The sequence below is a fragment of the Zootermopsis nevadensis genome, unplaced genomic scaffold, assembly GCF_977971745.1.
Source record: "Zootermopsis nevadensis isolate Lab colony 2312 unplaced genomic scaffold, Znev_1.0 Znev_ptg000032l, whole genome shotgun sequence".
NCBI lineage: Eukaryota > Metazoa > Arthropoda > Insecta > Blattodea > Termopsidae > Zootermopsis > Zootermopsis nevadensis.
The window spans coordinates 1231371-1253586 of NW_028259164.1; the positions used below are offsets into that span (position 1 = coordinate 1231371).

The window sequence follows — 22216 nt, forward strand, 5'->3', positions numbered from 1 at the left end:
GCAGAGACTAATAATGCCACGAAGTTTTCGGATTCAGCCAGGGAGAGGAAATTTCTCAATGGTTATCATATAACTTCTTGAATAAAGTCAGGCACACTGTAAGAATCACTGATACTAATGTAATAAAAGGTGCACAGTCCACAAGAAGGAAACATTTTAAAAATAATCTGTCTCTCCGATATTCTGTAAGTAATATAAGGAGGATATCATGGAGGTATTAAAATTTTGGGGCTGCGGTTAAAGTTGACCTGCAAATTCTGTAATTCTGTCCCCTATCTGAAAATGCGAAGATTAAAATATACAAAAATAAAATCTTACTTGTTATTTTGTATGGTTGTAAAATACGATTCTTTCACATTAACAGAACACAAATTATGGATTCTTGAGAACAATGTTTGGACCTGACTTGCATAATGAATAATATTTTCATCGTCTGTGTTGTTCACAAGATGTCACGAGGTTGAAATGTACGTGGCACGTAAAAAGCACGGGAGAAATGAAAAATGTATACATTTCAGTTCGGAAATGCGAAGGGAAGAGACATCTCTGGGACGAGGATCAAACCGAGGATCTCCCTAACAACGCAACAGGAGTGCCAACCATTCGGCACAGTTACTATACTCATCATTGGAATTTATTGTTTGGGGACGTATTTCCGTATTTCCGTACAAGCTGCAGCTCAATAGAAGTGTTACTCAGTTCACCTCGTTTTGTTTATTAAGCTCGAAAGCTGATGTTATCAAAGCGCTATTTTAAGAGGTAAATATTTCTACAGTATATGTTCTGAAGTTCTATTTCGTCCGCTGAAATGCTGGAATGTTTAAAAATTTATAGCGAAGTGCCACGACATTTTAAGCGGTCCCGAAAACTGGGATGGAGTTGTGTGACACACGCATACACTCGAGGTAGATGTTGACTGAAAAAAACAACAGTTTTGGCTACTGGAACTTGCAAACTGGTGCTCATACTCCATAGAAAACGTGATATTACGAATTTACTGGTACAGATATGAAATGATTAATATTTTTTAAACCGTCATGAAAAGATTTAAAGGAATTTGAATATAACAAACGTTTACTTCAGAGGCCTATGCAAAACTGAGTACAGAATTCATCTGTATGAGCAGTATTTTTCAAATATAATTTATATTACCTTCAACTAAAGTTGCAGGCCTGATTTGTCAGATTATCCAAATTTCGAACTTCAGCGACTATTACCAAAACCGACTTTCAAAAATCCATTCACCCTTAATACTACTGATATATACAGAGTGGACTAACAGTTTCTAAACAAATTAAAGATGTAATTTTTTTTTAAAAAAAATCACAATTCTGAGAAAAAAAATGTGATTTATTTTCTCAGGCATACCATCTAACAACACAAAACCCGTGTGCAGTTTACGGTTTATATTTTGTTGGGGGGCTTTTGGCACAACCTGTGAACAGACGAAGCGACACTCGGTAAGAAGAGTTTAAGTCAAACTTAATTCCTTCTGACTTAATTTTCGCATCTCACAAGCAATGATTGAGGTAATACCAACTTCCGAAAGTTGTAGGTAATGAGGTGATGAAATGTACCGCGGAGGGATACATAAGACCTACAAAAACCGGCTTCTTAAACAGCGTTCATAAACAACTGTATACAAACTCTAAATACCACAGCACGATCTGAGACTTGGTCATTGTCCATGCTTTATTTTCTTTTCTTTAAACCCCTCTTTCTCCCCTATCCCTTACGAGTCCCTTTCAAATTATATCACGCTACGTACTACGTCGCCCACATCAGAAGTACTTCTTAAAGCTACCTAATGATAACAGCACTTATAAGATATAACATGCAGTACCATTACCGAGAATTTTTAAGCCTCTCTGAGCGACATCAAATCCGCTTCAAGGCAAGAAAACATTAAACTAAGTTTCTGTATAATACAGACCAGCCCAGAGCAGCGTTGCCATAACAAATTTCGCAAAACACTGCCCACAATCCCTGAAACACAAAACTTAACACAAGAACAATTCCATATATGGCACTGTTGAGTAGCCCTATCCTCTAAATTTATGTCTATCAGTGTTTGATTTTTTTATTTCAGTCTCAAGCGAAATAATTTTTATTGGACTGCAAACTGAAAAGCTTTTCCACCACTGGTTTAGGCTCAAATCGTGAGTGTGTCAATGAAACGAGTTCTCCCTACCGTATTTGCATAACTGCCCTATTTCAAAGGTATTTGAAGAAGATCCCTTTTATATCACATGGTCCCTGCAATTTGAACTCCATTAGAACTACGCTCCAGGGAGGGATGCGGGACAGACTCGTGTGTGACGGAATGTAGAACGTCAAACCCCGTATCTAGGCAACTTATCGTACTAGGGTGTACAGCGGGATTGTGTATCCACCGTGTTACAGGGGAAACTTGTCAATTCGCAATGAAAGTGAAGGAAATACTGTCTAAGTGGCAAGAGAACATCGATTAGAGATTACCTGGTGATAATTAGAGTTCAGAGACTACTTTGCCTAAATTGAAGTACAATTAAAAAGGAGGGGGGGAGAGAGAGAGATAGAGAGAGATGATTTTCTGGTTAACAGGATGAATAAAACCATGTAAATGACCTCATAACAAATCTAATGTACGCTCAAATATCAACTCACGAGACGAAGCAGAGGCCACTAACCTGATTATTTATATATATTTACATTTCAGCACAATCTGCTTTCTTGTTCGCCAGTTTGAATATTTTATCAACATTTTCAAACTTAGTTTATATTAAGAACTTCGTAAGACGGATAGCAAACGCGGTAGTGCAGAGTTAGCGTGTCTGACATCACTGTCACAAAATAAATAATTATCAAAATTTCCAAATGTTGGGGCAGCAAAGTGTATTTATTATGACAAGCGCCCCCCACCCGGTCCCAAAATACATCACAGACACTGTGGAATTTAAAGCGAGACGAGTATTCAACAGTGAATAATAAACCATTCTTAACATAAGCGTAGATAGGATGATAATATTAAAACAGATATTACTGAAAAAAAGAGTATCAGAGTGAGGATTCGATTAATCTCGTCAAGGATGGGGACCATTGGATGGTTCCTGCAAACACGGCAAAGAACCTATGGGTTCCATAAAATCCGCACATTTACCACGGAAAATATATCTGTGTTCTTATAGGTGTACAGAGACTTTTTGATCAATCATAAATCAATCCATGATCTATCACAATAAACAGACAGACAACACTTTGGAGTGAATAAAATTCAGAATTCCTGTTACACAACGTAATCAGTGTACGCCAGGGGGGGCGGGGGCGGGGGCGGAAATAGACCGTACAGTCAGAGCTGTATAAAAAGACAATTTCGTGAAGCCAATAACATCTTGTACAGAAAGTATTGCAATGGACATATAATTAATAAAACAACTATCAAGTACGAATTATCAGATGCCCGCTTTAAGTTATTATTCATATAAAATATCAAGGATTAAAGCCATAATATTCGTACTTCGATATTATAAACTACCGAACTTCACTTCTGAAAGTACATAGACGCGGGGAATTTTTGCGTCTCGTAATGATAAACCTTCCTGAATTGTCCAAGTTAAGGTGGGTACAGGATACAAGCGTTCAGAAATTATGTTACAGAGAATGGCAATTTATCTCGGTGATTCAACAGAAGAGAACACGAGGTTCGAAAGGGTACGGACGAGGTATCACGGCGTGGGTGTAAGAGAGAGAGAGAGAGAGAGAGAGAGAGAGAGAGAGAGAGAGAGAGAACTGAGGAAGGCGAAAGGACGTCACACGCACAGACACACTGAAGAGGAGGCCATGAGATCGATAACCGGTCGGGGCACCGCGGGTCGGAGAGACCATTTTATACAGCTCAAGAAACCCGGGGCAAACAAGAATTCTTAATGTCTGAAGCAATTAGTACCAACTTTCCTTTTTACTAGTACAGCACATCAACAGTTCGATAATCAGAGGAAAATGGATGATAAATGAATGAGGTGAAAAGTAAGTTCGGTAAAAGACGCCAGATGGTGCAAAGAATCCAATAGGTCATACGGGTCAAAGCACATAAGGTCACGACCTTCTATTGCGTAAAGCCGCTAGATACAGTGAATACTAACGCAAAAAGACACGTAAGACAGTGGATGGTTACTTTAAATATCAACATCATTCATAAAAATGAGTGTTACTTAAGATGAGAGAAGCTAGGATGTGGTTTATTACGTCGAAACAGTCGCCTTAAATAAACTCTCTCTCGTAAGCGTAGGCTGGTAAGACAGACTGCAGCTATATTTAATGTATGTTATATGAGATTACTCTTAAATGAACATTTAAAAAAACTGACTTCACAATAATGAAATTAATTTATATCTTAATTGCGTCATGTTTGTGTTTTATTGATACAATATTTTATTTTCCGTCTATACACAAACTTAAAATAATGTTGTTTAAAATTACTTAAAATTATAACATTCTCAGTAGATACTGCATCTTGTTACATTTTTTGTTATCGACGACATGATTTGTTAAGTTGCAGTCTACCGTCTCTTAATATCGGACACACAACACATCAATTACAACCCGATATAAAACATCCAAGCACAACCTCCAAATTTAAAGGAAGAGACAAAAACTTAAAATTAAACAAATCAAATTAATCAATATACGCAACGCAAGATGTACAACAGTTTTTAAAATATATTAAAATTGATAGACCTGATGATGATGTAATACACATTGAAACATGTCGTCGATACAAAAAATGTAACAAGATGCAGTGTCTACTGAGAATGTTATAATTTTAAGTAATTTTAAACAACATTATTTTAAGTTTGTGTATAGACGGAAAATAAAATATTGTATCAATGAAATTAATGTAAGATTTCGGGTTCTCATGGCGGCGAGAGTGAAATAATAAACGATGAGGGTAAATATTAATTCACGAAGGATTTGAAGGATTACTTTCGTTTAGAACCAATGAACAAAGAGATTGAAGACGAGGTAAAGTAGTTTCGCTCCAAGTTTTAGAGATAAATTTTATTTCTTCGAAGCTAAAAATAAAGGCTCCAATTCAGCGGTAAATTTCTCTTCCGCTCACGGATGAATCTAAGGGATGACAATAAAATCGATAGACAATATGCCCACGGCACTTGAATCGAGCCCCGTCTGCACTGAATCCGCTCCACTGCTGAACAGAATGCCCGCCCCTATCGTCTCTCATCATCACTAAGAAAACAAAAGATTCACAGCGTCCGTGGGCTGACTCGTCCTTGGATTTCTGCACTCGAGACCGAACTAAAGTCGATGTTTATAAAGTTACAACGACTTTACTTCTACAGTCTGTCTCACTTCTCATCTACAAGGAGTCTGAAAACTTGCAAAGACTCTAGCGTAGCGAGGATAATATTAAAGAGGGTGTGAAGGTGTTTACTAATTAATCTGGCTCGGGACAGAGGCCGATGGCTGGCTGTTGCTATCAACGTCGGTAACCTCTATCTCCATGCCACGAAGATCTCTAAGTAAAGAATTTTTTCGAACGGTGAAGTATCTGCAGTGAGGAGAGACACGGTCCATGACAAGAAGAACAGAGACGTTCCGTTGCCTGGCGACCACCACGTGACCGGACTGCAAGACTTTGATTACTGCAACAACTGTTCTTGGTTTCAAAGTTTCATTCATGTAACACCCGACGGGGTCCACCGCCTTCCTTTTCACCCTTCGGTTACCAAGGAAACCCAGCTCGCCTTTTGAGTTTCTTCAAAGAAACACATGGAGCGCTGCCTCCGTAATTTCCATTTTACTATACTGCTAAAAGTTTCACATGTCCTAACACCTCCTTAGAGCAAAATCCTTCTGAGAAGCTAACAGTCGCTCAGCTAGTCATAAAATAACCGCGTTTCATGCAACCCGAAAGTTCATTACCATCCTCATATGAACAATATACAATTTCAGATTTCGCGTCGAATCTTAAAATTTTTCCAACGTTTCGCCAGACATTTCAGTTGCCATCTTCAGGGTGAATATATAATGCCTAGGCGTTTCTGGAAGCCTTATATAGGGCAGGCAGTGGGGGAAGAATTGGGTCTGATGGGAGTGGAAGAGCGGTTTGCTATCCAATTGGAGATGAGTATGTGACTGAGAAAAACTGCTAATGGTAATTGACCATAGGGCTTCCAAAAACGCCCAACCATTACATAAAAAACCCTGAAGATGACAAATGAAATGTCTGGCGAACGGAAACTGTTTCATCCCGGAAAAAGAAGTTGAACATTGAACTCCAGCAGCGAAAATGTAAGGACAAGAATATTAACACTGATACTTGAGAGAGAGTGGATGACGTGTCGGGATTAGAAATTTAGATAAACATCATGGATACTGTGCCCTAGTTTCGGGCTGCACTGATCTGAAAGCGAGAAGGCTAAAGGCAGTCATTGAAGATCAACCCTTGATCGCTTAGAGGTGTTTTCATTGCATTCATTTACACAGATCAGGTCCTTTGATGAATAAAAGCGAATGCACTGAATTTAAAGCTGGTGACGTCGAAAGGCAATGCTTACTGGCCCAAAGGGAACTTACTTTGCCGGATAAACTACTGACAGAACAGATTTAACATAACTTCTCTGCTTATACCAGCAGCTGCTGCCGACATGTAAATGTTGTCCAGTGTTTTGAGCGAACTCATTATCGGTTTGACGCCAGTGCGGTTCACAGCGAAATGATAGAAGTGCTAGGATGTCACTCCTCGTATCTGCGAATATACTGACGATAACAATCCTCGGACACCCGACAAGGGGTGGACCTCCAGACTGACGGTTTCGTGGGGTCGCGAGAGCAAAGAGATCCTCGGACCAGCATGCTTAGAAAACTCAAAAACGATGTTAAAAAATAGGATGAGTTAACCTGGCTCAGAACGAGGATTTTTCTGACTAGCTAAGCGACTATAAATTTCTCCTCAAGTACTGTTCCATGCGGTTTGTTAGTACAAAGAAAAAGTACCCTCTTTAACACTTTCTGCCCTCGGAATGTATACAAACGTCTGGTTTGGAGGGATGTGGAGAGACCGAGCTGGCGCCACGACGCCTGGCGTCTACTCGGCAATAAAAAAAGCAACGGGCAGACATAAAGAAGTGGTCCAGAGCAATGCAATTTTTATCATGGCAGCAGCTCTCAACGGGTCACCACTTCGACTGAGAACAACGCAGACGTGACCATCTCTGACCACGCCTAACCCAATGAAGCAGAGACCTTGTTGACAAGATGACAGTACGACGAACAAGTCGAGACATTCTGTCATTTATATAACTCCTATGTTCATTACCGTGTACGCAAAAATCCGCCAAATATTTCTATCCACAGCCAGATGAATCCAATCCACACATTCCAACTCTATTTACTTAAGTCACATTTTAAAAGTTTTCCTCCCAACTATGCCTATATGGTTTTCCAACTAAAATTCTGCACGCATTTCTCATGTGTGCTACACATCCCGTCCCTCCCATAGTCGCTGCTTTGACAATGTTTAACAAAACATGGTGACGATTAAAAATTACGAAATTCCCATTATGTTGGGTCGATGAAAAAGATTAGTTACGGATATAAGGAAGACATACAGAAGCAATATTAAACACAAAATTAACACCGAGTCCGAAATAAAATAAAAAAAGATCAGGTATTCAGTACGCAAAACACATTCAAAGCATGACCTTAAAACTTTGCCGTGATACATTCAGTGCTGGAATGAAAATTTGTGGTTCATGTCAAAGTTCATCGCAAACGAATGACTTCTTGTTCTCGCAGGTGGCTTGCTCGAAGTCCGCACTGCGACGAGGGGCGGGGCAATGATGAAAAAAGGAAGGCAGTGCAGCGAAACGCTCCACTTACGTCCAGGAGCACGTGTTAAAAGGGTATTCAAGGATCAGGTACGAGAAAAATCTTAAAAATATAAATTAATCTAACTCCACATAGCAGAGTAGTTCTTAAGAAGCTAACGATCACTCAGGTAGTCAAGAAATTGCCCGCCTTTTATAGAACATCGCCCTGATGATAGAGGCAGTAATTACGTCCGAAACGAAGGTCAATTTGTATCAGACTACGCGGCGAAAAATCCAAGATGATCGTCACCTTCATGATATATGGGCTCTTATCTACCTTTCTGCCTCAACAAATGAAAACGACAATCGAGAGATGAAATCGACACGAATGATAGCACTGCCAATAAAAATGCAGTTCTCGATATGAATCCCTGTTAGTGAAAGCAAATAGCAGGCAAATTATGTATCCCGTCCCGTTTTCCACACGGAGATAGCAGCCAGGAATTACTCAGTCGGCAAAGAAACTTTACAAAGCGCGAACTAATGAAAATTTGTCCGTTGCCAAGGTAATGTTATGGGATTCGAAGTCTTATGGCATAATATTTATGAAAATGTGCGTTTATTCATTTTAAATTTTCCTGTAATTTATACTGGAACTGCGATAGTATTTTAATACCGATATTCAATGCTTTCTCGTTGAATTATTATTCAGTGTGTAGACTACTACATTAACAATATCACACAGCTATTTTTGACATATATGTTTCGCCTACTTTAAGCCATCTTCAGTGGACGCACATTGTAGTCGTAAGGTGAAGGAAATTAACACAATAGTTTTGTCCTGTGTACAGAAATGGTTTCAATATGCAGGATCCTTGTAGAATGCGAAGGTAAGAACTTCGAGACTCTTCTATAAAATGAGGACAAGCTCATCTATATAATAGTTAAGCATTCAGCCCGTACCGCAAAGAAAACAACACGTCATCACAAAGAATAACTAGTTAATGTTTAAGAAAATAATTGATGTATACACTGAGAATCATACAAAGCTCGTGAATATACAAAGTGGGAAAATGCAAAATTACTTACTGTTAAGACAGTTGGTACACATAGTAACCACTGGGCCTAAAACATCTGAACCCCGTTCTTATTGGGTGTGACGAATTTTGACTTCAGATAAGAACCGATATGGATTATCTTTTGTGCATAATTTGCGAATTTTTCTTTGTATAGTAATTGGGCACTATGACAAGGTACCACGGCGGTCTAGCGGTTAGATCGCTGGCCTTGTAATCCTGGGGTCTCGGGTTCGATTCCCGGCGGTGCCCGAATTTATAACTTGTGTTGGGCAAGGCCGTGGTCTAGGCAACACGGAGTTTTCCTCCGGGGGCTTCCCCCTTTTCTCCGTGGCATTAACACACAGAAGAAGGCAATGGCAAACCACTTCTGGATCATCTGCCAAGAACGTATATGAACAGGTCCCAGTCCGAGAAAAGGATGGAAGGATCCTGTCCATATGGACCTGTCGGCAGACAGAACACTAAATAATAATAAGATGAGGTGGTCTAGCGGTTAGAACGCTGGCCTTGTAATCCTGGGGTCTCGGGTTCGACTCCCGGCGGTGCCCGAATTTATAACTTGTGTTGGGCAAGGCCGTGGTCTAGGCAACACGGAGTTTTCCTCCGTGGCATCCCAACAATTACTCCATTCACACACAGAAGAAGGCAATGGCAAACCACTTCTGGATCATCTGCCAAGAACGTATGTGAACAGGTCCCAGTCCGAGAAAAGGATGGAAGGATCCTGTTCATATGGACCTGTCGGCAGACAGAACACTAAATAATAATAAGATGAGGTGGTCTAGCGGTTAGAACGCTGGCCTTGTAATCCTGGGGTCTCGGGTTCGACTCCCGGCGGTGCCCGAATTTATAACTTGTGTTGGGCAAGGCCGTGGTCTAGGCAACACGGAGTTTTCCTCCGTGGCATCCCAACAATTACTCCATTCACACACAGAAGAAGGCAATGGCAAACCACTTCTGGATCATCTGCCAAGAACGTATGTGAACAGGTCCCAGTCCGAGAAAAGGATGGAAGGATCCTGTTCATATGGACCTGTCGGCAGACAGAACACTAAATAATAATAAGATGAGGTGGTCTAGCGGTTAGAACGCTGGCCTTGTAATCCTGGGGGGTCTCGGGTTCGATTGCCGGCGGTGCCCGAATTTATAACTTGTGTTGGGCAAGGCCGTGGTCTAGGCAACACGGAGTTTTCCTCCGTGGCATCCCAACAATTACTCCATTCACACACAGAAGAAGGCAATGGCAAACCACTTCTGTATCATCTGCCAAGAACGTATGTGAACAGGTCCCAGTCCGAGAAAAGGATGGAAGGATCCTGTTCATATGGACCTGTCGGCAGACAGAACACTAAATAATAATAAGATGAGGTGGTCTAGCGGTTAGAACGCTGGCCTTGTAATCCTGGGGTCTCGGGTTCGACTCCCGGCGGTGCCCGAATTTATAACTTGTGTTGGGCAAGGCCGTGGTCTAGGCAACACGGAGTTTTCCTCCGTGGCATCCCAACAATTACTCCATTCACACACAGAAGAAGGCAATGGCAAACCACTTCTGGATCATCTGCCAAGAACGTATGTGAACAGGTCCCAGTCCGAGAAAAGGATGGAAGGATCCTGTTCATATGGACCTGTCGGCAGACAGAACACTAAATAATAATAAGATGAGGTGGTCTAGCGGTTAGAACGCTGGCCTTGTAATCCTGGGGGGTCTCGGGTTCGATTGCCGGCGGTGCCCGAATTTATAACTTGTGTTGGGCAAGGCCGTGGTCTAGGCAACACGGAGTTTTCCTCCGTGGCATCCCAACAATTACTCCATTCACACACAGAAGAAGGCAATGGCAAACCACTTCTGTATCATCTGCCAAGAACGTATGTGAACAGGTCCCAGTCCGAGAAAAGGATGGAAGGATCCTGTTCATATGGACCTGTCGGCAGACAGAACACTAAATAATAATAAGATGAGGTGGTCTAGCGGTTAGAACGCTGGCCTTGTAATCCTGGGGTCTCGGGTTCGACTCCCGGCGGTGCCCGAATTTATAACTTGTGTTGGGCAAGGCCGTGGTCTAGGCAACACGGAGTTTTCCTCCGTGGCATCCCAACAATTACTCCATTCACACACAGAAGAAGGCAATGGCAAACCACTTCTGGATCATCTGCCAAGAACGTATGTGAACAGGTCCCAGTCCGAGAAAAGGATGGAAGGATCCTGTTCATATGGACCTGTCGGCAGACAGAACACTAAATAATAATAAGATGAGGTGGTCTAGCGGTTAGAACGCTGGCCTTGTAATCCTGGGGGGTCTCGGGTTCGATTGCCGGCGGTGCCCGAATTTATAACTTGTGTTGGGCAAGGCCGTGGTCTAGGCAACACGGAGTTTTCCTCCGTGGCATCCCAACAATTACTCCATTCACACTCACACAGAAGAAGGCAATGGCAAACCACTTCTGGATCATCTGCCAAGAACGTATATGAACAGGTCCCAGTCCGAGAAAAGGATGGAAGGATCCTGTTCATATGGACCTGTCGTCAGACAGAACACTAAATAAAAAAAAAAATGACAAGGTGATCGCCGCGTTTAAGTCCACAAAGTGACACTAACCATTTCTACAACCCTTGGCCCATCTTATACAGGACAGCCTAGTATAATTAAACAATAACACGAAAATCTGACAAGAGGTATTCGTCTTTTCAAAGACAAAGCAACGCTGTCAGACAGAAGTCATGGAGAACTGAGGCCACCCGCTGTGCTAGACTGCGGTTTTCACAGCTCAACCACCGACCCTACACCAGACTTATCCGTACCCCAAAGTAATTACTTCCTGTTCAGGATTCTGGAGGAATTTCTGCGGGGCGAAAGATTTCCCTGCGACGATAAACTTAAATGTAATTTCTGCTCAGTGACTATGTCGTAAAACACACGTTTTTCATTTGAGATTCGGTAGATACGTTACTAAACTACTTTAAATTATATTAGTAATTACAAACGTAAAATCAAATGCACGTGTTTACCTTATGAAGCTGCTACGCACATTTTACATTAACATGTCAGTCACATCAGAAGTACGAAGATAATCCTATTCCAATGTTCAGATCCACACCCAAAAGAGCTGTATCAGTAAATCCCGGCAGCGAAGTTCAAACATTTAATCAATTATGACAGCGAAATCAACTGGGCAAGCACACAGGGGCATGAACCACGCCTCCAAATGAGATGCAGTATCATACAAACATCGTTAGGTACTTCACGTGACCTCATACTGATACAGTACAAATTAACCAATGCATCATCACACTTTATTTTATTTTCTCGCCCCTAACTTGTACCCAAGTGCCACGGTGGTCTAACGGTTAGAACGCTGGCCTTGTAATCCTGGGGTCTCGGGTTCGATTCCCGGCGGTGCCCGAATTTATAACTTGTGTTGGGCAAGGCCGTGGTCTAGGCAACACGGAGTTTTCCTCCGTGGCATCCCAACAATTACTCCATTCACACACAGAAGAAGGCAATGGCAAACCACTTCTGGATCATCTGCCAAGAACGTATATGAACAGGTACCAGTCCGAGAAAAGGATGGAAGGATCCTGTTCCTATGGACCTGTCGTCAGACAGAACACTAAATAAATAAAAAAAAACTTGTACCCGTATGTGGAATGGAGTCATCTGTCTCAAGATCGAAAGTCTCGGTCGATAAGTTAGCACTCCTGCTTTATATCAGCGAAGTCCCTAGTTTAAATCTTCTATGGCACTGAATGTAATCGCGAAATCTAAGATTTCTGAATGATCTTATGGAAATCACGTGCAGTGACGACAAAATATTCTTCTAAGGAAAAAAAAAAATTGGAACTGGATGTGGTCTGACTAGAAATTAACAGCTCGTGTTTTTGAAAACATTTCCTTCCGCCATATAACTCTGAAAGCGACGTCGATATAAGACGTCTTGAATTCTCCACCCACCTCGACGGGTTAACGTTGCAAAAGACTGAGTTCTGCTCCGTTTCATATGACAACTGAAAATACGATTTCAAGCACGCTGTATTATGTTCCTAACTGTACGTACGAGACGGGCGTCGTCTCAAATACAACTAAGCTATTTATTCACGTAATGAAATCATAACAGTTAAGAAGTAAATTCTGAACGACTTGAATAGTGATTACCTATAATACAACCCCCACCCCACCCCACCCCGTTTCCTTATTTTCATTCTTTGTGTCTGGTATGTTGCTAGGAGATTACACAGGCATGTAATGCATAAAGTGGCACATGTCCACCGCTGTTTCCTTTGCTAGAGAAACGCACGTAGTTAAATCCATAGCGCGATGTATTTGGTACGGATATACAAGATTTACAGCGGTAAACAGAATAGATCCATGATGTCATATCGATTTTAAAACCTCGATTTAATGATAATTAAGACTGCCTCCAGCATCCACGTGTCAAATACGACGTCAGAGTCTCTAGTAATTAGGTCAATTAACATTGTTTGTGGTTGTAGCGGATGTTTAACCCAATATACGAGCGTGAGTAGTTATAAAAAATTCTTCAAGCATTTCGGTATAGTTTATTTTGCGAGAAATCCAGAAAATGGCGAACAATTGACGTCTACTGTGACAATCACGGGAAAATAAGAAGAAGGACTTCGTGTGTTTGTTACAGGGGCTTACAAAGGGCAGTAAATGTTAGACGCCAAGCAGGGCAGGGGTGTCCTCAGCCATGGCCTCATCTGACATGACAAATTCGTGTGATATTTTAGGTTCTCAAGGCGGCGAATATGAAGATGGCTGTATTCTAGGTCGTTGCGTCGTGTAGTCTGGTAGAAGTTTACCGACGTTTCAGACGTCCTTGCTGCATCCATCATCGCCCTGACGACTTAATGAGCTTTTCGTCCCTTAGACAAGTACAGGTCTTCTGATGTCACTCCTCATAAAAACGGAAATAGTCCTATAACATTTTGTAAAGACTACTAATATCAAATTTAATCAAAATCTGTCAAACAGTTCTCAAGTTGAAGCATGTGGACAGATGGATGGACGGACAGACATAACGACACGATCTCCCATGTACATATTCTGTTTATACAAGTCAGGCAAAGAACGCATACAAATTAACAAATCATAACCACAATTTAGTAACACCCAAGTAAATTATTATTGTTACCCTATCCTGCACCAGTTAAAACTGTCCATACACTCACGTCTCGTTTCCTTAAAATCCATTTTAATATTATTCTCCTACCTGCGTGTAGGTCTTCCAAGTAGTGTCTCCAGAAACTATAAACAGTACAAATTTTCCAACAGAACATTCGGTACTTGGTAAAAGAAAAGTAAGCATGGAGGCTAAAAGAAATACAATAAAAATAGTACTGAAGATGGAGGCAGTAAGGTACTCCGAAACGTTGGAATCTACTTTACAAGACAGAAAGCCAAGATTGACAAACAAAAGACTGTGCAGACACAGAATGAGTGAGATCAAACATAATTCTTTGAGGAAAATCGCGCGTGAGGCTGAAACTGCTCCATCGTCCTACCACGACTGCAGTTCAATTAACACGCGTCTTAATCATCATTCTGTCACACACATTCGGAGGTTTTACACGTCACACCAACTTTGTTTGCTACTTACTTGGGGTTTAGCATCGTGGCAATTTTCCGGCGCCGGAGTTGCTGACCGATTATTCCTATCAGCGGGGCAGCAAAGCCACGATCGACTGCGTGTGAGGCCTTCCAGTGTCCCCCCACCCCCCGCTGCCCCCGACCCTGGGCCGCCCCCAAGAGACACAGCCCCCGCCGTAGTGATGCTTACGTCTTTTGAAAATTTCACAATGACAATCAAATAAAAAAAGCAGCCTTATAATTTAAGACGTAAAACGCACACAAACACACATCCACAAGTAAAACACTTCACTATCACAGCAGAACACACACGCTAAACACCAAAACACTAATATTCCATGGGCCTTTTCTCCAGCACGTTAATTTCTGGTCTAATTATCATCTAATTATCAACGCTGAAAGTAAGGACTGTAACGGATACGTCACCAGCACGTCCTGTCTCCATATTGCTCGTGTGTAACATGCCTCATACAATTACATCTACATTAACTTTCTAATTCCCTTCTTCGAGAGGTCTTTCATGATTTATATCACCAAAAAATCCCATATCGTTTCGTTCCAGGGACCTGCCACGCTCGAAGTCCAGAATTCCTGGATCAACCACTCTGGGCCAAAGTCCGACATAGACTAAATTATCAGCAAAGCAGCTGCCTAAAAGACGTGCTACGCCGGACAAACACGAATCCACCCGAATGTGGAAAAGCGATAAGCATCTATATATATATAACCTCGAACATTTGAAGAAACGGAGAAAATGAGAACAAAAATGGTCCATATTTGCGAGATGACAGATTAATACGTGCGTTTACGAGCATCTTATTTTAAACACAAATCTAATTCTTACCCTCGACATCACTGAAGGGACGATGACGTTAGCCCAACGCGTTCGAAAATTGTTAACTACCATTAAAGCACCGTACTATAACCACCACTAGAATTTTAAATAACTCGAGGATAAACCTTGAGAAGCTTCGAGATCCTCAGCTAATCAGGAAATTGCCGAACTTTTATGGAACTTGAAGGTTACATTACCCTGTTCACAACAGCCCAACACTGGATCATATCGTAAGCCACACACATCCTATTTATTTAAGAAACATTTTAATATGTCGTCTCACGAACGCTTTTCGACAGTTCGTCCAAGGATTCGCAGTTTTAGAACTGATTCCAAAACGAAACGGTACACAGGACCGGGCATAATCCATCAAATACAGCGTTCCTCACATATATAAGTGAAACTCATATAGCAGAATGAACGTAATTTTTCCACCCATTCAAATCAAAATCTCATTTAAATAACATTTAAGAATTCAGTCCGTACCGCAAAGAAAACACAACTCTTTACCATTACAAAGATCAACTGGCGAATCTGACTAATGCTGTTTAGGGTGAGAATCGATACAAAACCCATAAAAATGACGAATTATAAGCAGGTGGGGCTCTAGATTTAAAAGGGTTAATCGAAACAATAAAAATTGTATAAACTTATCAACAAAACGTGCTCTAAACCACGGAACACAGTTACGTGGGCCAGAACTCTGTATGCACCCCTCCTAGCGTCAGATTGAGAGGGTAACTCAGCGCCCCTATTAGCTGTAGACACATCGCCAGATTAATCTCACTGGATGACCCTCACGTGTCGTATCCCCCCACCCCCACTCAGTACCCTTATCATCGGTGTTTGCGATGACCCCAGTGGATAATACATCACTGTCACCTTGTTCAGACTTACTTCGTACTAGTGAACCAGTATTTTCTAGGAAGCAACCACCCCTCTACTTTTCTTCTGCAATTTCCCCTACCACCAACTGGATGAATTGTCTTTCTAAATTGTTAAGAAAGACACGAATAGCGGAACACTTAACACAGTGTGATAATATACACACATCTTTCATGCATCGATTTACGAGAATATCAAATCGAATTATATATAAGAACTGTTGTTATTTAATTAATTACTGTTCTAGACTGTACTATGACATAACATTAATTAAAACGACTGAGAATTACACACGAGAAAATTCACATATCGTCAAACTCAAACTCTGTCAATGGATTCAAAACACGCAAGTAATTAACTCCTGGGACGCTGATAGCTTCTCACCTAGTCAACAATATACAAGCCTTTTATGAAGTTCAAAAGTTCATTACCGTGTTCACAAAAGTCCACCAGTCGATCCTAACCTGAGTCACATAAATTCCTGTAAAAGCTAATTTAAACCCTTAAGTAAAATTATAATTAATCAATTAAAATTTACGTAAATCAAGATGGCACACATAACATCAAGTCACAACAGAATCTATCAAATAAGTTCAACTGAGTCTTCACGCAAATGCGTTTTTAAAATAAGTTTCGAGGCAAATAACACACACACTAATAATAATTGCACACGTTTCCTATATAAACCACACAAACTTCTTTCAAAGCAGTCGAAAATAAGCTTAGAAGTTGTTACGTCACTCACGCACGTCGGTGATTAGAATCGATCAAAGTGAATAAAACATGGCGTATAAATATCTCATAGTATAATCAAAATGCCAAACGACTCAAAATACGAAAGCAAAAGTTCATGCCAAGTTTGATCCAACTCGGTCTCATAGTTTGGGGTCCTATCACATGACGAAACAAACATGTGGTTTGCTATTAATTTTTTCGAAACTCACGTAAAAGTGTAGAAAAACGTGTTTCAACTTTCGAGCATTAACGACAAAGCTTCTTTAATTTGGTGTGATTAGAATGAGCATTTTATCCACGCATCTGTAATTGTACCACTCTCTCCAGCAGTCTACAAGCAGACTATGTGGCTCATATTTACGTCACATTCAAATAATGGTTGCCACACGCACCCCAACTCTGAAAGTAAACGACACAATCTCTTTCACCGACCTTATCGTCTTCACGAGGTAATGTCATCTGAAGACATAAATTCTTTGCAATCTCCCATTTCTCCCCGGATTCATTCTCTTTCTTTCCTTCCCACTTAATTTGTTCCCTTCGAAATACCTCCTTTTATCACACCACTTCATCTGTCCTCGGATTTCCTTCTCTTGGAAGCGTTCAACTGCCGATTCTTCCAGTTTCCGGCAAAGTTCCCTACGTTGACGCCTTTTAATTAATAACAGCATTTCTCGAAAACGAAGAAATTTACTAGGCTTCGTCTATAAATGACCCACTCACTCTATGACACATGCTACTCTTTAAAAATGCACGTGGTTTCACGGATGACGCAAAATGTGATCGCTTTATGCATTAAACGAAACGATGATGACCACAGATCGCTTTAAAGACTGAGAGCAGTTACGGTAGCCCAGGAACTGGACCAGGGTTGGGGAAACGAACGACGCGGGAGAAACCAAAGTATTTTACACTGTGCAGTCTGTAAGACATCCACATCTCACCAGATCAGTATCTCCGTTCGGAGACCACGTGATAAACTATAGTACAAGAACCTTACCTTATTGGCGAGATCAAACATGTTGCCCGTGGCACCAGACGTGAGCAGCGAACCCCCTGCTGCTTCGACCAGTTTCTGGAGGGTGTGGGGCTCTGGGCTCAAGTCGCGGGCACCGGAATCAAACTCCCAACTTTCGTGAAGTTTTCCGCCCCCTGAGGTCGCCCCTAACATTTAAAGAAACAACGGTGTTGGCTGTCACGTGCTGTATGCATTCCTCATCTCTCTGCATGTGCTACATGTCTCGCCCATCACGCTCTCCGTGATTTCACAACCCTATCCACTTTCCTGTCACTGCATTCGTCATAGATTCAAATATTCTCCTAAACACCATGTTTTTAAACATTAGTGTTTTTCCCTTAACGTTACAAACCAATTTTCACCACCATACAAAACAATAGGCAAAATTATAATTTTTTGTTTGCACACGGGAAGACAAAAATTATGAACCGCATGATAGCAAAGCATTCTCTGAAAAAAATCATCTCTTAATTTCCTCGTAAACAAAATCTTGATTATCTCCCACAATCTCGTTACAAACAGCTGGCAGAACAGAACTCATAGGAAAAAAACATATTCTGTAAAACTGCTTAGCATTTAACCTATAATCATCAATCTGTGGTGAGTCATGTACATTCGTGTCCCATAACATTGGGAACTGGATAATTTGTAGATACACTGTTCAAGAAAGGAAATTCATCAAAACAGTTCAGTTCGCCGTGCTATAGCGGCAACTTCTCTGCCTTGGCTGTACGCCTGATAGTCTAATCGGAACATTTCAGGCGCAAAGTCTTGGTGCAAGACTCCGTTATGTTTCGCTATAAATCCTGAAGAATGCAACTCGCTGAAATGTCCTAAAACCAATTACTGACTTTTTAAAGTAAAATTCTTGACCAGAACTGTACACAATGGTTAAATATTCCCATTACAAACACAAAATAAACTAGATTAATAAATAAAGTTATTAAAGTCGGATAATTAATTTCTGTATTTGCATAAGGATAAAATGAGACTGAAGATGTTAGGGAGACAATCAGCGCGAGCCTGATAACAGAGATGGCAGGTATCACATGAAATCCGCAAATAAAGAAGTTATTGACTGTCATTACCAAGGCTGTTATCACTGCTTGTCGGCAGGTACTCGGGAGTTCCCCGGCAGTGGGCCTGAGTACCCACACCCTCGCTTCCTCTCAAGGCATCTATTTCAGGCCGTAAAGCCAATCTCCTTCTCAGAAACTCTTGGTAAGAAATTCGTCCCTGCTCATCAGCTCCAAGTTCTCGCATCAATTCTTCCAGACAGTCCTCAAGATTCAACTCTCGACACACCGTCAGCAGGTCCTGACTGAAAAGGACATTTTTCTTCTTAATTTTTGAAGTTTGTAAACATGCTTCTCTCTCTCTCTCTCTCTCTATATATATATATATATATATATATATATATATATATATATATATATATATATATATACAGCCCTAAATTAAGTCCAGGATGTTTTGCTATAAGGACATTAGCACCAATCATGAAAATAGAAACTTTAATAATAGTCTATTTTGTTTACTTCCATTCCTTTTATATCATATGGAATAATACTCTGGGGAAATTTAAACACACAGAAAAAAGTATTTTATGTCCAAAAGAAAATCATTAGAATAATGGCGGTCGTTAAAAGGACAGTCTCGTGTAGAGAATTATTTAAAAAGTTGAATATTCTCCCACTAGCCAGGAAATTTATTTTTTATTTTTCTCATTTGCTGTGGATAATATTGAAAAAATTTCAAACAAACTCACATGTGCACAATATAACTTTAAGATGAAGGCAAAACCTTCACGTGCCAAAACGCTGACCTCAGCAAATATTAAAAAGGAATTAAATTATTCAATAAACTTCCTTCTACTACAAAAAGTTTAAATCATGACATAAATGTATTTAAGCCAGCACTGAAAGAGTATCTGCACAGTAGAAGCATTCACTTGCATGGTCTGAGGCATCGTGCTTCGGACCGGCGAAACGCAATGCGCATTAGTTCGAGTCTCGGAGGAGAAGAAATTTTCTCATGAGCTTTCGACCGGTGTATGGGACCTGTTCCAACCCAGCATCGTGAGGAAATCGGGGAGCTACAATGAGTAGCGTAATCCGGTCAGGAAAACTAGCGATGGCTGGGGGTTCGTCGTGCTGACCACACGTCACCTTATATCTGGTCGGATGATCGTTCACCTCTGCTTCAGCGTGTGAACCTGAGGCCAGCAGTCAAGCTAGTCGGCTTTGGCTCTCAGAGGGCTGTTACGCCATGGATTATTATTATAAATACATATAATAATGGTGATGATTCCTTTATGTAATTACTTTACTGTTATACTGCATTATATCAAATATGTCTGTAAATATCTGTTAAACTTTGTACTTAAACTATTATATTGTATTTGCCTTAAGACATATTCTACATCCTTGGCTTAGACCTATGAAGGATCTATGGAATGTAAATCATTTCTATCCTATTCTATTTACTTACAAATGTTTATCTTCTCTTCTCCTCTGGTTACCCATTAAGTCACTGGCAACTTTAGATTAAGTTACGTGTAGTTGGTGAAAATTTTGTAGACTAGCTGCTGGCTACTATCTTCTTATGGACTCTGCTCCACAAAGTAATTTACCTATTCTCTGGTTATTTTCATTTACTTTAAGTTTCTTTAAACATAATTAATTTCCCTAAGCTGGCAACATTCCCATGATATGCACTTGTAACTCTAATTTTATGCAAGAAGGAAGCAATAAATAAAATGCCGGATAAGGTCTTTCTTGAACAGTTAATTTCTATACAGCTTCAAATAAAATCACTGTTGCTATTAAATTTAAAAACTGCCACTACAGGGCCAATCCCATTTAATTCAATCCATATTCTCAAAGCTTACTTTCCGGAGACTAAATCTTAATGTTGTCCCACTTTCACCTTGGTCCCAGGCAGGTTCATGTAGTGTTAACTTGTATGGAAAGTATTCAGTTCTCATTCCAGCCAGACTATCAACTCTCTTAAATAAATGTTCTTTTAATATCTCTGAGTTCACATTTTGCCTACAGTTATCAGCTCAACATAAACAAATGTTACCTGTCTAATCCTCCTAATGGAAAAGTAGATCAGGTTTTGCTTGCCAGTGCAAGATCTAATATAATCTGTTTTAATTTACTTAATGCAATTGGTCACTGTCTTAAATGTACACCACCATCTTAACTTCCGTATTTTAAAAATCATAACAATATTTGTGAAATACACAAACAATGAAATTCTGAATCAAGCCACAGCTATGGGAAGAATGTTCACACTTGTTTAATTTCTGCAGATCATGTTAACTAGCAAATAACTTCCAGAAATGTCTACACACTGGACTGAAAAACTCCAAACCAGTACATAACAAATATAAGAAATTAATAACAATACTAGAACTTCAAGATACTGTCTTACATACCTGTCAATATACCCATCTCCATCCCCATCACACGCTTGGAAAAGTTTTCTAACTCTTTCTTCATCACACACAGAACTTGCATCTTCACTGCCTCCAAATATCTCAGACTGTTGTTCTAAATTGTCTGCCATTATCTCACCAGAGTTTAATCTTCCACTATTGAGTCTTTACTAATTCAATAACCGTCACGATCTGCACATATGTTCGCATGTTAATCATTTTGACATACATAACCTCACTCAGACATATTTCTGGCGCTGGCTCCAACAGTTAAATTCTTCTATTTAAATGAGCAGTCAGAGTGAAGTTAGTGCTATGAATTATATCCATTAATTATTTTTCTTATTTTAAATTTTACTTATACAACAGTTCTGCTGAAATTAGTATGAACGTTTTTGCATCAAACTAGACTGTTACGTTCCACTGCTTACAAACTTTAACGATTGTTGTAAATTAATGTTAATTAAATATTCTGAACTTTGAAAATACATCTTGTAACAAGATTAAAGGTATTATTCAGCACAGTGTTCACTCTGACATACCACACCTCTTCGAAGCCATGATTTAATTTTCTCATAGCCTTCTATATCTTGCACGTAGATCGGAGTGTAACAAACTTTTTTCGATGCTAGCTCAAATACAATATATTTCTACTTCCATGAGTACTATTCTCTGTAGACACAGAACCAAAGAACACACAAACGTCATCTGTTGTTGATATAACGACATTGGTGGTAGTTATCGATGCCATCAATGTGAATATATGATGGGTACTCAAACAACAGGAGTTAACTAGCTCAATAAT

At 40.3% G+C, this 22216-nt stretch overlaps 1 protein-coding gene across 1 annotated transcript in view; it reads right to left on the bottom strand.

The window, feature by feature from the left end:
* Positions 1 to 21996, bottom strand: part of LOC110841352 (colorectal mutant cancer protein) — a 35541-nt gene extending 13545 nt beyond the window's left edge. The window contains exons 1-3 of the mRNA XM_022086829.2: positions 21412 to 21996; positions 19058 to 19290; positions 17952 to 18115 (exon numbers count right to left, since the gene is read on the bottom strand). Of these exons, the coding sequence (XP_021942521.1) occupies positions 17952 to 18115; positions 19058 to 19290; positions 21412 to 21542 (528 nt within the window). The 5' untranslated portion in view covers positions 21543 to 21996. The remainder of the gene's footprint in view (positions 1 to 17951; positions 18116 to 19057; positions 19291 to 21411) is intronic.
* Positions 21997 to 22216: the final 220 nt, after the last annotated feature.